General features: G+C 44.0%; 1 protein-coding gene across 1 annotated transcript in view; it reads left to right on the forward strand.

The window, feature by feature from the left end:
• The window catches only part of SCD5 (stearoyl-CoA desaturase 5), a 156,489-nt gene that overhangs the window by 74,331 nt on the left and 61,123 nt on the right, over positions 1–21,035 (forward strand). The window contains exon 2 of the mRNA XM_019466000.2: positions 19,484–19,614. Within this exon, the coding sequence (XP_019321545.1) occupies positions 19,484–19,614 (131 nt within the window). The remainder of the gene's footprint in view (positions 1–19,483; positions 19,615–21,035) is intronic.

The raw sequence follows: 21,035 nt of genomic DNA on the forward strand, positions 1-21,035 counted from the left end.
CACACACACACACACACACACACACACTGGAATTCTACTCAGCAATGGAAAAGAATGAAATCTTGCTATTTGCAACAACGTGGCTAGAACTAGAGGGTATTATGCTAAGTGAAATCAGTCAGAGATAGACAAATATCATATGATTTCATTCATATGTGGAATTTGAGAAACACAACAGATGAACATAGGGAAAGGGAAAGAATAATAAGATAAAAACAGAGACGGAGGCAAACTGTAAGAGACTCTAATACAGAAGACAAATTGAGGATTGCTGGAAGGTGTTGGGTGGGGGAGAGATGGGCTAAATGCATGATGGGCATTAAGGAGGGCACTTGTTGAGATGAGCACTGGGTGTTATATGTAAGTGATGAATCACAGGGTTCTACTCCTAAGGCCAAGACTACACTGTATGTTAACTAACTTGAATTTATAAAAAAAATAAAAATAAAAATAAATGTAAAAAAAGGCACCTGATGTCAAGTTCTTCCACTGTTACTGATGCTAAGTTTCATCTCTTGGTAAAGTGCCAGATTCCTCCATGGTAAAATGTGATTTTCCCCTTCACAGCTAGTAGGCAGTCTGGAGGGTGATGCTTTGACACCATGGGAATATCCTGCTTCCTGGCAATCCTTTGACCTAATGATTTTAGCATCTGTATTCATTCGCAAGGGCTGCTCTCATAAGTACCACAGATTTGGGGGTTAGCCAGCAGGAATTTATAATTCATTGTTCTAGATGGTAGCAGCCTGAAATCAAGGTGTTGGCGGGATTGGTTCCTGCTAAAGGCTGTGAGGGCAGCATCCGGTCCAGGCGCCTCTCTCCTTGGCTTGTAGATGACTGTCTCCTCGTGTCACCTCACATCCCCTTCCCTCTCTGGGTGCCTGGTCCAAATCTCCTCTTCTTATAAGCACCCTGGTCCCATTGTACTAAAGCTCACACCCTAATGAACTCCTTTTAACTTGAATCTGTCTGCAAAGACCCTATCTCCAAATAAGGTCACATTCAGGGGGCAGTGGGGGTCCAGACGTCAACATAAGAATTTGAGGAGGAGGGAGCACAATTCAACCCACAGCAGCATCCATTGATGATTCTCACTGGAATCCATTATTTATTGGGGTCTTAGTTTGGGTTCCCTGGGAAACAGATTCTGGGAGGCAGATTTGTGTGCTGGCTTCTCAGGGACTGTGCTTGGTGACATCCATGAGAGACTAGGAGAAGCAAGACTGGGCAGAGAGAGAAGATGAGGTTCACCACAGCTGCAACAGAGACCTCAGTCTACACTGCAGGCAGCTGTATATCTGGATGGGTCTTCAGGGATATTACAAATTGAGGCAAAGGGCCAGGCCTTTGTGCCCCTTTATCAACTAAACATTAGACACAGCCTCCCACCAGGGAAGGACAAGACCTTGGGCTTGCCAGCTTCCTCCATGAGGGCAGTGCCCAGAGAAAGGCTCAGCCGTGAGCTTTTGGACACCAATAGTGCGGGCAGTTGGGGGTTGAGTGTCCGGGCCGTGAAGCTGAGGCGGGAACCACAGCGCCTAGACAACTGGGGATGGCAGAGGGTGATTTTCCCCCAAATCTCCATTTGTTACCTGGCGCTTTTCCAAAAAGAAGAGCTTTTTCTCATCAACTGCAATGAATTATATACTCCTTTCTAAAAATATGGGGAAAATCTTAAATGCTTACATTTTTCCCGTTTAATCATCATTTTCCAAGTAAGGAGTTGGTATAATTCAGCTCTGTTCAGAGTGGCATTATTACTTTTGCCAAGGTGGACCCCCTTCTGCCATAAAAACATCAGAAGTTACATTTTGCAACTGTGTTGGTATAAAGAGAAATACAACCTAGGTCTGGGTTCATTATCATGTATTTCATGTTATATTCTCTTGTTTTCCTTTGGAAGGAAATGTACTATGGGCTTTCAGCACTGTGTCTACTCTACCTAATGCATAACTTAGTCCAGGTTATGCTCCATCCAGATCCAGATCAGGGGCCAGGCAAGCAGTAATTGAAGAAGGTTGATTCTGAGTGCATATAGGTGCATGGGGTCAGTGGGGGTGACTGTCTAAGGGGAAGGGGCATTTAGCTCTAGTAGAAAGTGGCCATGTAGGAAAGTGAGGTGGCCTGATACATCTTTCCATTTTTCCAGAGAAGCCAGAAATAGAGACTTTTGAAAATTTGAAATTATTTATTTTTAATTGTTGGCTCAGTTTTTTAAAAAAGTCTTTGGGCTGATTGTAGAAGGAGTTGGCTAGCCATGGGCCTCCCTGGGGAGAGATGCTGACCGTTCTCATACTTGGTACCTTGCAGAAAACCCAGTACTTGTTTGCTCAGAAACGAATGAATGGATAGTTACATTTTGCTAAGGCAACCTGTTAAAATCAGGTTGGCTTTTATGCATCAAAACCAGGGAAGATCAGAAAACCAGGTCCTGGATTATGCTGCAAAGAAAAAACAAATCTTCCCTGGGTTATTCACAGCAACTTACAGACTTGGCAAGAATAAAAATGTGTGAAGAAAACCCTTGAAACCAGAGTTCATGAACTAGGTCAGGCTGCCTCAGTGATGCAGTCACTAACCAGACAATCAAAGGGGATTTCTTACTATGTTGATAGAAGGCTTTATTATTCAATTAAATTTTTTTTCCTACTTAAGGCAGATTCATTACTGTGGTAAAAAGACTGTGTTTTGTTATTTTTTCCTTTGCGGGCACCGAGTACACCTTACCACCAAGAGTTTTTCATCTGTGTCCTTGGCCTGTGGTTGCTAGGTGGGGGAGGTTGGGTCAGAATCCACTGGGTTCATGCCAAGCCCCGGGAAGGACCTTTCTCTGGTCAGAAGAGAGCATGAGGAGAATGAGGAGAGCCTTGAAGGGAATGGGGACAGAAAGCAGTACCTCCCAGGGGGCTTTCCATAGACTTTTTTTACCAGCTCTTTTGGCTTAGACATAAAGGCAGCAGTGGCGCCCTGTCAGAGCTTTCCCCCAAGATGCTCCTCCAGGGCTCGGCCCTCTGAGGGTCTGGGTCTCCCAGTCTTTATGCTTCATTGCTGAGAAGGTGCCTAACTCCTGCCTAAACTTCCGGGTCCTAGGCTCCAACCACTAGCTGTCTTGATTTCCTTAGAGAAATTGCTTGTTAGGAAAAAGAGAGAGAGAAGGATGATGATCCATAGTTACCCAGATATTTCAGACGATGAGGGCAGAAATTATCCTTTTTTTTTTTTTTTTTTTTTGCCACTTCCCCCAAATTGATTAGTTTGGGTCATGATTTTAATCTTAGTCTTCCTTCAGAAGGACCAACGTTTTTGACATTGTCCTTGCTCATTTATGGTCAGAGACATTAATGAGCATGTACATAGCTATAGCAAAATGTATGTATGCACACCTCCCTCCCCCCCCCCCATAAACACACCTACTGCCCAAGAGAAAATCAAAACCAAATAATTAATGGAAAAGGAAATTCAGTGTATCCATAGTGCAGTAAATTATTCTCTTTGTGCGCAATTATCTGTAATTCTAATTTCAGTAATTGTGTTTGATTTTAATTGTTTGAGAGAAAGAGAGATGGATGATGGGAGTTATCCTGAATCACAAACCCTGAATGAGTTTGCTTTTCTAAATTCACCTCAGAGAACCTGGGAGGGCTGAGGATCAGGGTAGGAAAAAGAGTCTCTGCTGGGACCTGAGGCATTTTTTTCCCCTGAAGTCCCTGCTTCCTGGTCACCCAGCCTCAGCCTTGCAAGGGTAGCCTAGTGATAAGAATAATGGTGTTTGGGGGAGCTTGGGTGGCTCAGTTGGTTAAGATCCAACTCTTGATTTCAGTTCAGGTCATGATCTCATGGCTTGTGGGTTCCAGCCCCACGTTGGGGTCTGTACTGACAGCACAGAACCTGCTTTGGATTCTCTCTCTCCCTCTCTCTCTGCCCCTCCCCTGATTGTGCTCTCTCTTTCTCTCTCTCTCAATACAAATAAACTAAAAAAAAAAAAAAAAAAAAGAATAATGGTGTTTTCAGTAATGGTTATTGAGATATTACTGTTTACTAAATGCTTTATATACATTTTCATTTGTCTTAAACTGTTTGAGATAGTCTTTTATTTTGTTGGTTTGTTTGCTTCACAGATAAGAGAGCTGAGACAAAGAAAGTGTAAGATAACATCCTGCCCCTGTCCCCCCCGCCCCCCAGCTAGGAAATGGCAGGTGGGCAATTCAGTTACCTGTGTGTCCCCTCACTTTGTGAAAGGAGCCCGTAACTCCTCCATGAGTTGTTCCAGTGAGCTCTGAGTCTCACGCCTAATAAATGATTCCCACCACCCCTGCACCCAAAAAAGCTTTGCATCAGTTGAGGGAGAGGAAGAGCTTTGAGGAAGAGAGTAAGAAGACATAAAGGAAGCAGGAAGCCACTTGGAAGGGTAGAGAAAGCCAAGTCTAAATTACTTTGTGTTTTTGAACAGCTGTCTCTCAAGGATTTGCTTTGGTGTCATACTGAATACTTATAGATAATAAAATAATAAAATAACTTTGATTTTTGCTTGTTTTGTGGGTTTTTTTTTGCATTTTTACTAAAATATTAAGCAATTGACCACTCCAGATAAAGCTGTTCTAACACTTGTGTGGCCACTCCTACTGGACGCCAGACATTTTCAAAAGTGAACTGGAAGCAGAACGGTATAAGTCTGACATTTTCTCTCTTTTTAAAAAAAAAAAATTTAATATTTATTTTTTGAGAGGGAGAGACAGAGTGCGAGCGGGGGAGAGGCAGAGAGAGGGAGACACAGAATCTGAAGCAGGCTCCAGGCTCTGAGCTGTCAGCACAGAGCCTGATGCGGGGCTCAAACTCAGGAACTGTGAGATCATGACCTGAGCCAAAGTCAGAAGCTCAACCAACTCAGCCACCCAGGCACCCCATGGTCTGACATTTTTTTAAGAATAGAGGAAAATAACTCATCCCCTCCCTTTCCCCAATCTTTCAGTTTGGTCAACTTGTTTTACAGACTTCCCTTCAGGAAAAAGGCTGTCAGCACCATTCTATGATTATTAAGAGCCATTAACATTCTGTTTAAGAAATGCTTACTCCTATCAAGGGATATTTTTGCTTTAATGAGACTTCTTCCCACACTGAGGTGTGAAGGTAGGGCCCAAAGGCACAAATGATCTTCAGTCTTGGTTCTTTTTTTTTTTAAGTTTCATTTATTTATTTATTTATTTATTTATTTATTTATTTATTTAGAAAGCATGAGCAGGGGAGGGGCAGAGAGAGAGAGGGAGAGAGAGAATCCCAAGCAGGCTCTGCACTATTAGCACAGAGCCTAATGTGGGGCTTGAACTCACAAACCGTGAGGTCATGACCTAAGCAGAAATCAAGGGTCAGACACTTAACTGACTGAGCCACCCAGGCACCCCTTCAGTCTTGGTTCTTTTAGCAGCTCACTTCTTGTGTTTTTATATTATAGAACTGTTTTTGTGATGCTTTGAAAGCAATCCTTGTCTCATCCTTTAGTACACTTAAGTATACTTTTCTCTACTCCGTACCTGAAAAAGACAGAAAGCAGGAAAAGAAGGAAGGAAGGGAGGAAGAACGTGTGTAGGGCATGCTTCCATCTGGGCTCTGTCACTAGAAAACCTTTTGCCCACATCACTAAACCAAGAGAGAAGCTAGGTTTCCTTGGTTGTAAATGAGTCTCCGCAGGGATCCCCCCTGCCTTGCAACTCAAAGTGTGGTCCTCCAGGCAGCAGCAGTGGTGTCACCTGGGAGCTGGTTGCACGTGCCGAATCTCTGGCCCCACCCAGACCTACTAGAGTTGTATCTGCAGTTTAACAAGATCCGCAAGTGATTTGTGGGCACATTGATTTGAGAGGCGCTGTCCTTGTCCATCTCCCCCATAGCAGGCTATGTAACAGGATCACCCAGGGGGAGCCCCCCGAGTTGCCTTGTCAGTGTGAGGCCCTAGGATACATGTATAGAGTTTAGAGCTCTTCAGGTAATCTGAGGCAGCTAGCCCAGCCCAGAAGCCCACTGTGCCTCATATAGAGGCTAGCCCCCCAGGGCACAGGACAGTGTGAGAGGGGAGGGTGTGTCTGCCTTGGCACATGGAGGAAATCCTGCACATTTTCTCTACTCTCACCCACTAGACCATCTTCCACGATGATTTCTTGTCTGTCTTTCTAAATTTGATCACATGAAATCCTTACTGGGCACCCTACTGTTCTCATGATCAGATATATTCTACGTCTCAGCATCATACATAAGTCCCTTTCTGGTCGGGCCCCTGTCTGATTTTCTTTTCTTTTCTTTTCTTTTCTTTTCTTTTCTTTTCTTTTCTTTTCTTTTCTTTTTGCTTCATTTCTTTCCTTTCCTTTTTTTAAATTTTTTTAATGTTTATTTGTTTTTGAAAGACAGAGAGAGACAGAGCACAAGCAGGAGTGGGGCAGAGAGAGAGGGAGACAGAATCTGAAGCAGGCTCAGGTGGGGCTCTAACTCACGAACAGTGAGATCATGACCTGAGCCAAAGTCAGACGCTCAACTGACTGAGCCACCCAGGGGCTCCTTTTCTTTTCTCTTCTCTTCTCTTCTTTCTCTTCTCTTCTCTTCTCTTCTCTTCTCTTCTCTTCTCTTCTCTTCTCTTCTCTTCTCTTTCTTCTCTTCTCTCTCTTCTCTTCTCTTCTCTTCTCTTCTCTTCTCTCTCTTCTCCTCTCCTCTCCTCTCCTCTTCTCTTTTCCTCTTCTTTTCTCTTCTTTTCTCTTCTTTTCTCTTCTTTTCTCTTCTCTTCTCTTCTCTTCTCTTCTCTTCTCTTCTCTTCTCTTCTCTTCTTTTCCTTTTCAGAGAGAGAGCACAAGTGCGAGCTGGGAGGGGCAGAGGGGGATGGAGGATTGGAGGCAGGCTCTGTGCTGTCAGAGAGAGAGGTCTGACCTGAGCCCAAGTCTGATGCTCTACTGACTGAGCCACCCAGGTGCCCCCCTGTCTGATTTTCTTATTTCATTGTACTCCCCCAACTCTCCTCCCCACCAGGAGCCAAACCAAATCCCTCTGCTTGAATACACTGAGCCTTCACACCTCCAGCCTTTCCTGGTGCCATTCCTCCTACCCCTCAGGAGCTGCCATGGTACGGGTGCCTCTCCTTCATTGTTCCCTTCACCCCGTGATGGTGTGTTTAGTACCCATCTAGAAACTGCCCACAAGTGAAGAGACCAATTCTGTCTTGTCTGGACCTGGGTAAGAACAGTTTTGGCTGGGGGTGGGGATGGGGAAGAAGGACAGAAACTTAGTGGGCGTAAGAGAGAATGGGCAGTGAAGAACTATAATCTCCTATAAAGAGACCAATCTATCCAGTAAGCTTTTCTGGGAAGGGAGCAGGGAAATGGAAAGGATCTAGGTGGGGAATTGGAGTCAAGAGAAGTGTTTTGGTGTTTTGTACATGAGAGAAATAGCAGTGTGGTTGTAGGCTGGTGGGAATGATATAGAGGGAGGGTATTTCTTGATGACACAGAGAGGAGAGGAGAGTTGCAGAGCAACAGAGTAGGATGGAGTGGATAAGATGCACAGGGAAGGCCAACCAGCCTTAAAGGGAGTGTGGATTGGCCTCTGTAGTAATAGAGAAATCTGGGGGTCACAGGCTGAGATGCTGGAGGGTGGACTGAAGAGATTCTGGTATTTTCAATGAAATCAGAAGCAAAGCTATCAGATCAGGGGCTGGGGGGAAGGGATGTGTTGGCGATGAGGGGATTGGAGCAGGTATGAAACTGATGTCCAGGCAAGAGAGAGCACATATGGACCAGGGACATGTAATGATCGCTGAGTAATATTACATCCAAGTGAAGCTAGTGGTCATGAGTTTTAAAGTGAGACCAATCAGCATGGTTGTGTATCTTTCTCTGGCTAAGTTAGTTGCACAGGCACAAGAACACATGTTCCCTGCCCTCCCAAAGATTATGTTTTAGAAAGGAAGATGGCATTAGATCAATAATTCCTTGTTTATTACAATGTGATGGCTGCTGTATTGAAAAACACAGAAAGCAAGAGAGCATCCAACATGGATACCTGGACTGGCCTGAGTGCCTGAAGTGAGTCTTGTATGTTTGGAATGAGGTACTAGAAAAGACTTAAATTCTTGCCTTTTTTTTTTTTTTTTTTTTTTTTTTGAGAGAGCAAGCGATCAGGGGAGGAGCAGAGAGAGAGACACACACACATAGAGAGAGAATCCCAAGTAGGCTCTGAGCTGTTAGACGGAACCCAATGTTGAACTCATGAACCATGAGATCATGACCTGAGACAAAACCAAGGGTCGGACGCTTAACCGATTGAGCCATGCAGGTTCCCTATTTTTGTTTTTGTTTTAAATTACAAATAGTGTGGCACAGTAACAGAGTCATAATGAGTTACCCAACAATTTTGTGTTTCTTAGTGATCTGCTATGACTGTCATTCTGTCATATAAGCCATAAACCAATGAGGAAAAGTAACATTTACTCAGAACTTTAGAGCATGTTAAGTGGGCCTAATTGAAGGCAGGAAGGATACTTGAGGAAAATAGGCAGTACATGTAAGATGCATGAAATATATCTTCTCTCTCTTGTTCCATTCGCTTTCTGTTAAATCTTCCTAGAAGATGCCGGCAGTTGCTTAAACATTCATGCCATGGGAGGAGAGAACATATCTTCTTGTGGTCCATGTGGAGCACAAGAGAAGGAGGTTTAGTGGAGGGAGATGGGAATTGCAAAGAGGGGCTGGTGGATATTGTAAATCTAACAGAAGTAGAAGGTTTTAACAGTAAACAGAAACCTTTCGCTTTTCAGCCTGTAAGACCCTGTGAAAATGTTCTGCTTTCGAGAGAGCTGTTGAAATAGCACCTAGGAGAAATTTGCCTCAGGATCTTGAAACCTGTAAACCCAAACCTTTAAAGGGAAGATGTCGGGTCTAGTTGAAATTCTTTGTTAATACCATTTGGTGAGATGAGTGGCCATGGAGGGCCTTGTGCTGTCCCTGGCAGCCCCATATCAGGACCTCTCTCTCAGGGCTTGGCCAGTCAGCAAAACACTCTGGGACCCTAGACTAGTAGCATCAACACCGCCCGTGAACCCTTCACAGACCCACTGAATCAGAATCTCTGGGACGGGGCCCAGCATCTGCATGTAAACATGATCGCCTGGTGATGTGTGTAGCACATTAAAGTTGGAGAAGCGGTGACCTAAAATACTATCGATCTTTCATCCCAGTCCTTTGTTGTCAGCCTATTTGTTAAATAATTTCAGAGATAAATTACTCCTACAGCTCCCAATGAAACCAAAGAGGTGTAAAGAAGCAAGGGCAGGTGCAGTCACACTGGGAGAATGAACAAGAAGTCTTTCAGGAACTCTGCTAAGAGTAGAGCAGGATTCTCTACCTTCGCACTGCTGGCATTTTGGTAATGATAATTCTTTGTTGGAGGGAGAGTCTGGGCACTTAGGCAGCATCCCTGGCCTCTACGCACTGGATGCCAGGAGCGCCCTTCAAGTTTGGGTTTGTGACAACTAATAATGCCTAAAGACTTTGCTCAATGTCCCTTGGGGGGTGAGGAGACAAAATCACCCACCCCCTTGAGAAAGCACAGGCTTAGAGTGATAAGGAGTGTAGGTGTCTTCGAAGGGGGTTATCAGGAAAGGGAATATTTTACAGAGACAGTGGAGTGGTGTTCCTAAGAGGGGCAATAATATGTGCCAGTGCTCACTGCTCACTAGGCATGGCGTGCATTTTGCATGCTCACCTCTTTTCATGTTTATAACACGTTTGTTGTGAAGCAGGTACTATTTTACCCACCTTATGGATGGAGGAACCAAGGTTTAGAGATTGTCACACTGATAAGTGATATGCAAGGGATTCAGTCCCAGGTTCATTTCATTATTTTTTAAAATGTTTATTTATTTTTGAGGGGGGGAGGTTCAGAGAGATGGGGGACAGAGGATCTGAAGCGAGCTCTGTATGGACAGCAGAGAGCCTGATGTGGGGCTCGAACCTCTGAAGCATGAGATGATGACCTGAGCTGAAGTTGGACACTTAACTGACTGAGCCACCCAGGCCCCCTCCCAGGTTCATTTTAACCATAATGCTACCATAATTGCCAATCGTATACATATATGTGTACATATATGTATATGTATCTTTTATATGTATTCCTTATCTGTGTCTCTGCATCTATGGGTCTGCTGGCCTCTTAACTATCTTCTGAATCTAGGAAGGACTGGAGAGGAGAAACAGCCATTTACTGGCCAGAGCCCCAAACTGACTTTCAAAGCACTTGAGCAGGCTGGCAAGGCAGGTATCCAAGCACAGTATCTTCTCCATGGCAGCTTCCGCCCCTCCCCCAGGAGGCTTCACCCTGCTTGTTTGCTCTGATTGCAACCTCTCCCCTCCCCTTGGTGGAAGACAATTCATTGGTGCTAATCACATCTTCCTGCAGCTTTCTGCAGCAGGAGCCCTGCTGCACACGCCGTCCCCCAGCCGGGTGCCTAGATATCAGAGTCCCGACTGTCTGGAGCCTGGTGGGGACAGCTCACACCATCAAAGGGAGCCACTGGGAGGGGAATGCTGACAAGACCAGAGTTCACATGAAAGGGCAGCCTGGGCTTGCCTACCCTGAGAGTCACTTAGAATTTATGGGGCCCCGAGGCCCCTCTGGAGCCCCTGGCTCTGCATAGGGTCAGCGTCTGGGTGGGTTAGAGAGAGCACCTAGCCCTCACTGGATCTCAGCTGCTCCATTTGTAAATTGAGAGGATGGGACCAGATGGTCTTCTAGGGTGTACCTCATAGGGCAGTGGTTTCTCAGCTCTGGTTGTGCATCAGAATCACCTCTGGAGAGAGATCCTGGCTCTCCTGGCCTTCATCTCGAATTCACTCTGCTCTGTGGACTGCAGCATGTAAAAGCCCAAGACACTGCAATGCACAGCCAGGGCTGAGAACCACTGCATCAAGGGCCTGGGGCTGGACTGATATAGTGTTGGGGCCCTAGCTCTGTCCTGAGATCCCCAGGCATTTACTTAACGCTCTGGGCCTCAGTTTTGCAACTCTGTAAAATGGGGGATATGATGTCTATCTCATGGAAGTAAAGCAATAAAATTAGGTATATTGGTAAAGTGATGGTCCATGGCAGGCATTCAGTGTGAGCAGGCTCCCTTCTCCAGCCTCCTTCTGACACTCTGTTTGACAGGGGTATGCATTTGTTTTTAAATTTTTTTTAATATTTATTTATTTTTGAGACAGAGACAGAGCGTGAACAGGGGAGGGGCAGAGAGAGAGAGGGAGACACAGAATCTGAAACAGGCTCCAGGCTCTGAGCTGTCAGCACGGAGCCCGATGCGGGGCTTGAACTCACGAACTGTAAGATCATGACCCGAGCTGAAGTCAGACCTTAACCGACTGAGCCACCCAGGCGCCCCTGTGCATTTGTTTTTAAAGAGGAATTTTTATTTTTATTATTTTTATTTTTTAAAAATGTTTATTTTTGAGAGAGAGAGAGAACATGTGTGAGCAGGGAGGGGCAGAGAGAGAGGGAGACAGAGGATCTGAAGTGGGTTCCTCACTGACAGCAGAGAGTGGGATGAACTCACGAACTGTGAGATCATGACCTGAGCCAAAGTCAAATGCTTAACTGACTGAGCCACCCAGCTGCCCCTAAAGAGGAATTTTTATATTGTGCATTGGTTTAGGAAATTAAGGGAACCAAACTTCCTTCTGCACTCTGTTCCCAAATATTGATCTTTTCATTCGATCACTGTTGTAATAGGAGTTGTAATGATCTTATGTATGCAGAGTATTTGAAAGTGAACAAAGGAAGATTGTTTTAAAGGACACCTGGGTAGCTCAGTCAGTTGAGTGTCTGACTTCAGCTCAGCTCAGGTCATGGTCTTGCTGTTCTTGAGTTCAAGCCCCGTGTTGGGTGCTGTGCTGACAGCCCAGAACCTGGACCCTGTTTTGGATTCTGTGTCTCCCTCTCTCTCTGCCCTTCCTCCACTCACAGTCTTTCAAAAATAAATAAACATTTAAAAAAAACCAAGAAGATTGTTTTAAGAAGTATTAGAGGGACTGATCTGGTGCGGTGACTGGTTTACCCTCCTCTACTCTCCATGCATTTTCTTTTTTTCTTTTTTTTTTTTTTTCAACGTTTTTTTTTTATTTTTATTTTTGGGACAGAGAGAGACAGAGCATGAACGGGGAAGGGGCAGAGAGAGAGGGAGACACAGAATCGGAAACAGGCTCCAGGCTCCGAGCCATCAGCCCAGAGCCCGACGCGGGGCTCGAACTCACGGACCGCGAGATCGTGACCTGGCTGAAGTCGGACGCTTAACCGACTGCGCCACCCAGGCGCCCCTCCATGCATTTTCTAAGTACTTCATGCTGAACGCACTTTAATAGCTTCCCTTGGCCTGAGCCCAGCGTCCAGTCACCTCAGTGCAGCAAATAAGACCGATTTGGCCCTACATTTAAATTTCTTTAACCTTTTTTGACCTCCCCTTCCCCTCTCACCCTGGACTTCAAACACATGCTTTTAAAAATTGTGGTAAAATATACATAACAAAATTTATTATTTTAACCATTTTAAGGGTGCAATTAACTGCATTCACAATGTCGTGCAAACACCACCACTATCCATCTCCAGAACTTTTTCATCATCCCAAACTGAAACTCTGTACCCATTGAACAACTCCTCATTCCCCCCGCCCCCCCCCCCCCGCCCCAGCCAGCTTCCTCCATCCCCTGGTAACTTTTATTCTACTTTCTGTCTTCATGAATTTGCCTCTTCTAGGTACCTCATGTAAGTGGCTTTATAAATTTCTTTTTGTGTCTAGTTGATTTCACTTAGCATTATGTTTTCAAAGCTCATCCATATTCTGTGGCATGGGTCAGAATTCCATTCCACTTGACGGTCAAATAACATTCCATTGTGTATACGTCACATTTTGTTTATCCATTCATGTGTTCATGGACTTTCGGGGTTGTTCTCACCCTTTGGTGAAAAAGTACCTGTTTTCAACTCTTTGGGGATATATACCCAGAAGTGGAATTGCTGGACCACTTGGTAACTTTATGTTGAACTTTTTGAGGAACCACCAAACTTTTCCCTGGTGGCTGAATCATTTTTCATTCCCTCCAGCAATTCACAAGGTTCCAATTTCTCTACATTCTCGCCAACACTTGTTATTTTCTGTTTTTGTTTGGTTCTAGCAGCCATCTGAGTGCGTGTGAGGTGGTCAGATACAGGTTTCTTGTCAGATCCCTTTCCCCAGCCCAGGTCTGTGCATTTGTGGGTCCCTCTGCCTGAATCTTGCCTTCTCCTCATCCTTCAAGGGTTAACTTAATTTTCGCTTCCACTGCGAAGTCCTCTCTGATCCCCCAAACTAAATTATCTCCTATTTATTTATTTATTTATTTATTTATTTATTTATTTATTTATAATCTCTATACCCAATGTGGGGCTTGAACTCATGACCCTGAGATCAAGAGTTACATGTTCTTCCAACTGAACCAGCCAGACGCCCCTGAATTATCCGTCTTTTAATCTCTTTTTACATTATGCTGTTTGTGTCCTCTGCAGCACTTGCCATAATTTATAATTATACAGTAAGTGATTTACTTTTCAAACTCCTATTGACTCCAGGAGGCAAAAGCTCGTGTTTGTGGTCACCTTGTAGACCCAGTTCTAAGCTCAGTGCATGGTCTATAATAGGAGCTCAATAAACTGTCTCATGAAGTCTTGAGTTGCCTGGAGTTGCCAAGGCAAGCTGAGGCTGAACTGGATGCAGAATTATGGTGAGGGTGATTTTAGAAGTGAACTTGCCAGTTGGTAAAGGCAAAACACAAAGCAAGGGTCTTGACTTTCAGCCTATTTTCTGAGCTAAGAAGTCTTGATGCATTTAGGCTCCTCCCATTAGAATTAAGCCAACCCTGAGAAGTCAAGCAGCCAGCAGGGGTGTGGAATGTGGGGCTCTTCCTGCCTTAGATTGGGTCCTGGCTGCATTACTTTCTGTCTTGTTGCCTTCATCTGTAAGATAGAGATCATATTACCCACCCCCTTGAGGTGAGTATTCAAAGACTAACTAGGGATAAATTTAGAAACACGGACTGGCACCTGGAAAGTTCTTGGTCAATAGTAGTTGCTACTATTATTTAGTAGCTTTCACTCCAGTGCTAGAGGGACATAGATCATGCACAGTTAAAAAGTTCCGCTAACTGCCTCCTCTGTCTAGTGCTCACAGATGGGTCTCAAAGGGAGCTGTCCACCTCTCCCTCTGGTCAGGTCCGGAATTAAGGGAGTTTTAATTTTTGGTTCTTAACATCTCTCCAGGACAGTTCTCTGGTTGTGTGGTCCAGAGGGGGTCACTACAATAATTCTCTAAACATTGCTCCAATAGAGTACTCAGGATAGATGGGAGGCTCTGCCTTCCACCCTGGAAACCAAAGAGACTGCGGGTACTCTCTCTTTTGTTGCTGGCAGCTGGGGCTGGCCTTGTGATCCGAGCATGGACAAATAGGTGCTTCTGCCTTGGAATCTTGGGTCTTGATATATTCAGGCATAGGCCAAGGGTCAAATAGGGACTCTTCTTGGCAGTTGCGGAAGATTTCAGAGACCACAGTATGACATGAGTGTCCAGTGGTGCCCAGTGTCCAGGGGTGATGATGCCTGTGGTGGCATCCTAGGCAAATGGTTGATTTTTGTTTGTTTTGTTCTATTTTGTTTTGTGGCATGTCTATTTTATTCTGCGTTTAGAAAATATACATAATAACAACGTCTATTAGGAATTCAGTAATAGTTTTTTTTAATGACTGCTTTATTAGGTTATTACTCATGGCATACAACTCATCTATTGGCTTTTAGTATATTCACAGAATTGTGCAACCATTACCAAAATCAATTTTAGAACGTTTTTATCACTCTTCACACCAATCCCCCCCATACCCATTAACAGTCACTCCCCTCCTCCCTCCCTGCCCTCCCAGCTCTTCACAACATGAATCTACTTTCTGTCCCTATAGACAGCAAACTATTATTTTTTTTAAAGTTTATTTATTTATTTTGAGAGAGAGAGCATGTGAGCAGAGAGGGGCAGAGAGAGAGAGAGAAGGAGAGATAGTGAATCCCAAGCAGGCTCCACACTGCCAGTGCAGAGCCTGATGCAGGGCTTGAACTCAAAAACCATGAAATCCTGACCTTAGCTGAAATCAAGAATCGGGCACTTAACCTACTGAGCCACAGACACCCCAACAGCAAACTGTTCTTAAACCAGGATTTAAAGTATACCTTCCTTCCCTTGAGGTAAGGTTTCTACTTAAGTCTTGCATTACTATTGCCACAGAACAAATCACCCCAAAATTTCTCAACCTAAAGCAACATACATTTATTTTCTCACAGTTTTTGTGAAGCAGGAATCCAGGTACCACTGGTGCTGGGCCCTCTGCTCCAGGATCTCTCACAAGGCAGCAGTGTGTTGACCCAGGCTGCTGTCTTATCTGAAGGCTTGACTGGGGAAAGATCTGCTTCCAAGTTCACTAACACTGTTGTTGAGAGGACTCAGTTCCTTGAGGATTATTGGACTAAAGTCTCATTTCCTCACTAGCTGTTGGCTGGAGGCCACCCTCACTTCCTTGCCACGTGGGTCATCCCAATGTGGTGACTTACTCTAGCAAAGCCAACATAAGAGAGAATCTGCTAGCAAAACAGAAGTCACAATCTTTTGTGACCTCATCATGGAACTGACGTTCCCTCAATGTTTCCACATTCTATTGGTTAGGAGCAAGTTACTAAAGGGGAAGAAATTACGCAAGGCATGAATATCAGGAGGCAGGGAGCATTGGGGCCATTTTGGAGGCTCTGTACCAAAACTGTCCTGCAAATGTCCTGCAACCCACCCCCCCAAGTATGAGATCTGTAGGCTATTTAATATCTTTTTAATACATTTTTAAAATTATTTTTAATGTTTATCTTTTGAGAGAAAAAGAGACACAGGGTGCTAATGGGGGAGCTCTGAGCTGTCAGCACAGAGCCTGACACAGGGCTCAAACTCACGAAAGGTGAGATCACACCTGAGCTGAAGTGGGATGCTTAATGGACTGAGCCACCCAGGCCTCTCTACATTCTTTTTTTACTTGAGATAGCCTGAATTGGTGACTCTTCTTTGCATCCAGACCAATATAGGTGTTTGCTACTTACTATTCTGTAATACTGTGATTCTGAATTCTGTTGATCTAGTTCCTTTCTCTGTGAGGTGTGAGCTACTTGATAAAATTATTGACCCTGCTTGTTACTCCTTTTCCCCCCAAAGTTATCAATTCTGTTTCTGAGTAGTTGACTCTCTCAGAGCCAACTAGGCAGCATCCATCTGAAAACTAGTTTGGGTATCAATCTCCACAAAGATCATAGAAAAGAGGTTAAAAATCTCTTAAATTAGCCCTATCAAAATAGGAAAACTGAGCCCTGTCAATATAACAGTCTCCTATTCAGGTAAGGGTTTTTGTAGTTTGTCCTCATTTGGGCTATGGCCAGAGGTTGCTTTCTTTCCCAGAGGTTCTGAAGAATTTTAGTATCAGAAATCCAGGGACACTTGGGTGGCTCAGTCAGTTAAGCGTCTGACTTCTGCTCGGGTCATGATCTTGGGGTCCATGGGTTCGAGCCCTGTGTCAGACTCTGTGGTGACAGATCGGAGCCTGGAGCCTGCTTCAGATCCTGTGTCTCCCTCTCTCTCTGCCCCTCCCCTGCTCATGCTCTGTCTGTCTGTCTCTCTCTCTCTCAAAATAATAAATAAACATTAAAAAAAAAAAAAAAAGAAATCCAGAGCAAACTAGCAACAAGAAAAGGGAATTTGTCGCCTCACATAACTATGAGAAATACCAGGGAGGCTCACAGCATCAAGAGAACTGTAGAGCTCTGGGGGCTGCAACCAGTGGCCCAGGGCAGGCAGCTCTCCTCTCAGCTCTTGTTGGCATCTCCATAATCTTCTTGTGTCACTTACTTGGCCTCATTCTCTACTATTGTAATCATGCCTTGATATGTGACCTTTAGTCTTTGAGCCAGAAGAGAGAGAAAATTTGGGTCAACCGTTTATTCCAGGGCCAGGAAGATGGAGTCATATGCTAGGCCAGGCCTGGGTTACATGGCCACATTCTTGTTGCCAGAAGAAGGACCATGAAAAACCAATAGCCACTACTGCCCAGCTCAGATCAACCATGTAAGTGATCCCTGAAATAGTGGAGATCCCATACTGGGAAGCATTGTCTGTGATAAGGCCCTGTCTAGGAAATGCGTTGGATGGATTCTTTTTTTGGCCAATGTTTTTCATTGTCCAGTGTCTTAGTCCACTGGCAAAATAGAGTCACATTGAATTTTTCCGTTATAGATTTCTTACTCCCTAACTACTTGACAGTTGGGAAAAAATTATTGGTAGAGACATGAAGGCCAGGGATGACATGGAAAATAGCTGTCCGTTTCATAGACTCATGACCAAGATTAAATTATAATAACAAAAGAGGCCACAACTTTTTATATACTGTTATTTTTTGTGATTTATGGGCAGATTGTCATTTTTTGTTTTTATCCTTTCAAGTAAGGAATGATTTGTCAAGTTTATGAAAAGCACATGCATTCAGAGACTCATTAATCTTAGTGCCAAGGGTAAGTCTTGTTTTCAGACCCATATAAATATGGATTGAGGTCAAGATCAGACTTGACCTTTGGGAGATGTAATATGGTTCTACTTTTGAATACGTATATTGACACTGAAGTTACCCTAGTAATTCTTCTAGACAAGTGCTATAATAGTCTCCCTAAAAACTCGTCTTGTCCTGGTACCATTCACAGTTGATCAGGGATGTTCTGACAGCCAATCACTTGTTCTTTGCCACATCTTTATGGAGGGCCTTGTATGTGCTAAGTGCTAGAAGCAATTGTGTGGGATAATATGCCTGATCCTACCTACTTTATAGCTAGGTTTAGAGTTCTCCCCTCAAGTAAGGAAGAAGCTCACTTTTAAATTTAGACTGGAATCCAGTATTAAGGATGGCAGTGGGGTGTAAAAAAGTAAAGATGAAACTTACTTGATGTCTCCCAGAGGGATAGGGGAGTGTGGGGTCAGGAACTTGGTTCTTGGTTCTTGGTTCAGACAGACTAGAAATTGACTCTTAGCAAAGACACCTCCTAGCTTTGTGACACTGGGAAAATAGTTAACTTCTTTAAGCCTTGGTTTTCTCATCTGTAAAATGGGATTAATAATAATATAAACCCTATAGGATTGTTTGATGTGTTTTTAATAAGATAATCCAAGTAAGACATTTAGCATTGTGTGGGCATATTGCTTTAAAAGCACTAAAGTAGTTGTAATAATCTCAGGAATAATAATTTATTGGGGGGGTCCCTGTGTCCCCTTTATACCACACTTTTTTTTAACAGTTTTTTTTAAGTTTATTTATTTTGAGAGAGAGAGAGAGGGAGGGAGGGATGGGCAGAGAGAGAGAGAATCTCAAGCAGGCTCTGCACTGTCAGCACAGAGCCCGAAGCAGGGCTTGATCTCACAAACCATGAGATCATGACCCGAGCAGAGATCAAGAGTTGGTCGCGTGACTAAGCCACCCAGACGCCCCTACACAGGCTTTTATAAACTCTCCCAGGTCTTGGTATAGAAAGTAATCCACCCCCACCACTGGTCAGGCAGCATGGGGTCTCTTGGCAGAGGCTTTGGAACAAGGCTGACTTGGGTATATAGGCAGGATTTAACTCTCAGAGATCCGGTTCCTCAACTGTAAAATGAGACACTACAACATGTCATGAGGATTAAAGATAATATATTTAAGTGTGTGGCAGATAATAAGCTCCACTGTAGGCTGGCTTTAAAAAAATTCCCCCCCTGGCCATCTTTGCCATCCCAGGTCATAGGGATGGTGTAAGTGGGGATCTCTAGAAGGCAAATCTCAGTTGTCCCTACTGTCATTTTTATTCTCATTCTCACTGGTCCTGAGCCAGACTTCACTGCTTTTAGATCTGGCCTGACTTCCTTCAAACAAAGGCCTATGAAGCCATGATAATGGCACTGCCATTTAGAAATATGGTCTTCATATAACACACTTCCTAGCACAGGTGCCAGTCAAGAGGCAACATAAACATCAATCTTAGCTCTACAGAGAATGAGCATGTAAGACTGAGTTACAAATACACACTAACGTGATTAAGACTTTGCATCAAGACTGGCAAGAAACATTAGCAAATAAAAGATTTGTTTGATAGAGAAAAATTAATGTTCAAAGGTCAAAGTTTCCTGAGGAAAGTTTTCACCACTTCTGCCTGGTACTGAAAAGCTACAAATCAGTAAAAAGTCTGCATTTCCCCAAGTTATCGATTCTTCCTTCACATTGCAGATTGTTCTAACACCATTTCCCATGGGTCTATGCAGAAGAGAAAAAGCATAGGGGAAAAAAGCTTGTGTAGGAGCTTGGTGACATTTACTGACATTTTCCCTGCTTGTGTCTTACAGCGTACTTCTGCTTCCTCCTATCTGCTCTGGGTGTGACAGCTGGTGCCCATCGCTTGTGGAGCCACAGGTCCTACAAAGCCAAGCTGCCTCTGAGGATATTTCTGGCTGTTGCCAACTCCATGGCTTTCCAGGTGGGGAATGGAGGGTCCTCTCTGCCTTAGGGACCCAGCGCAGATGGCACTGTGGGTGGAGGCACAGACCTGCTCCCTGTGGACTGATCATTCCTTCACTTCCATTCCAGGCTCAGTAATCAGGTCCCTAAGCATTCCCCTTCTGTCCCAAATTTCTATCTCCTTGTAGCTTTAGATATGGTAAAATGTTCCTTAGGGGCTTTGTGCCCCTAGGAATACTAAACCACAGAGGAGGAACGAGATTCCTCCACCCAAAACGCATGCCCCGAAACCCTCAACATTTGTCCGGCTCTACCCATGGCCAAGTTCTGTGCTGAGCATGCTATCTGCATATTGCGTTTGACCCTCATAGTAACCCCATGAGCTAGGTGTCCTATGTGTCCCCATTTTACAGATGAGGAACTAAAGCTTAATGAGGTTAAAGAACTTGCCAAATTACATGGCTGAAAGCGGTATATCCTGGATATATATATGCCCTGGATGCAAATGCAGATCTGACTCGAAAGCCATTCATTGCTCCTAGAAAACATACCCTATCATTTTGTGGTAGAGGTCTATTAAATATGGTGCTGGAAGACAGGATTTTAGCCCTACTCTGATGGTTGCTGGTAATCACTTACTCATCTTCAGTTTCTTCATCTATAAAAATAAGAATATGACTTCACTCCCATAGTTGTTATGAAATCATTAAAAATTGCAGGGAAGTATAAAAATGTAAGAGAGTCATCACTGCATTAGGATTGGGCCATATTCTTTAGGACTATTCCAGTTGTAGAACATTCCCCACCACCTTGGGCACTTTCTGAGCTGCTGGATTTTGAGTTGATTATGAATTTTTGTTTTCCCAGCTTCTCATCTGATCCAGGTAGGGTGGATGGGAACAACGTGCTTTCAAAGTTTCTGCCAATATATGAATGCAGATGATTCCAGGCTCCATGTATTTTCACCCATTGGGAAGAAATGGTGATTTGCAAAATGGCTTTAGGGTTCAGGGAAACAGGCAACCCTCAAACATGCAAGTCATGTGGCTATCTCCGCAGTGGGCCTCCCATCCCTACAAGACAACCTGACCCTGAGCATTTCTCCAAGTTGCTCTCATGTCTAAGGGTTCATTTCCCTATTTCCCTCCCACAGTTTGAGCCTTCATAAAGCACATAGGATATAACACAATAGACCTTAGGGAACACAATTCATATTATGGATATCTCTTGGTTATAATTCAAGCAGTTGGGAATTACTACCAGGTCCTGGAGAAAAAGCTATTGTGCACAGAAGAGCAGTTGGCAAATTCTTGTTTTCATGTTCTTTTGTTCATCATCGGCAATGTGAACTACACCACACTTTGTTTTGACTTCAACCATCTTAGTTTAATGTTGTGCTTTGTTTATCATAACAATGAGTTATGATAATGATAATTTAGA

This window comes from Panthera pardus, unplaced genomic scaffold, assembly GCF_024362965.1.
Source record: "Panthera pardus isolate Hobbes unplaced genomic scaffold, ASM2436296v1 HiC_scaffold_13, whole genome shotgun sequence".
Lineage (NCBI taxonomy): Eukaryota > Metazoa > Chordata > Mammalia > Carnivora > Felidae > Panthera > Panthera pardus.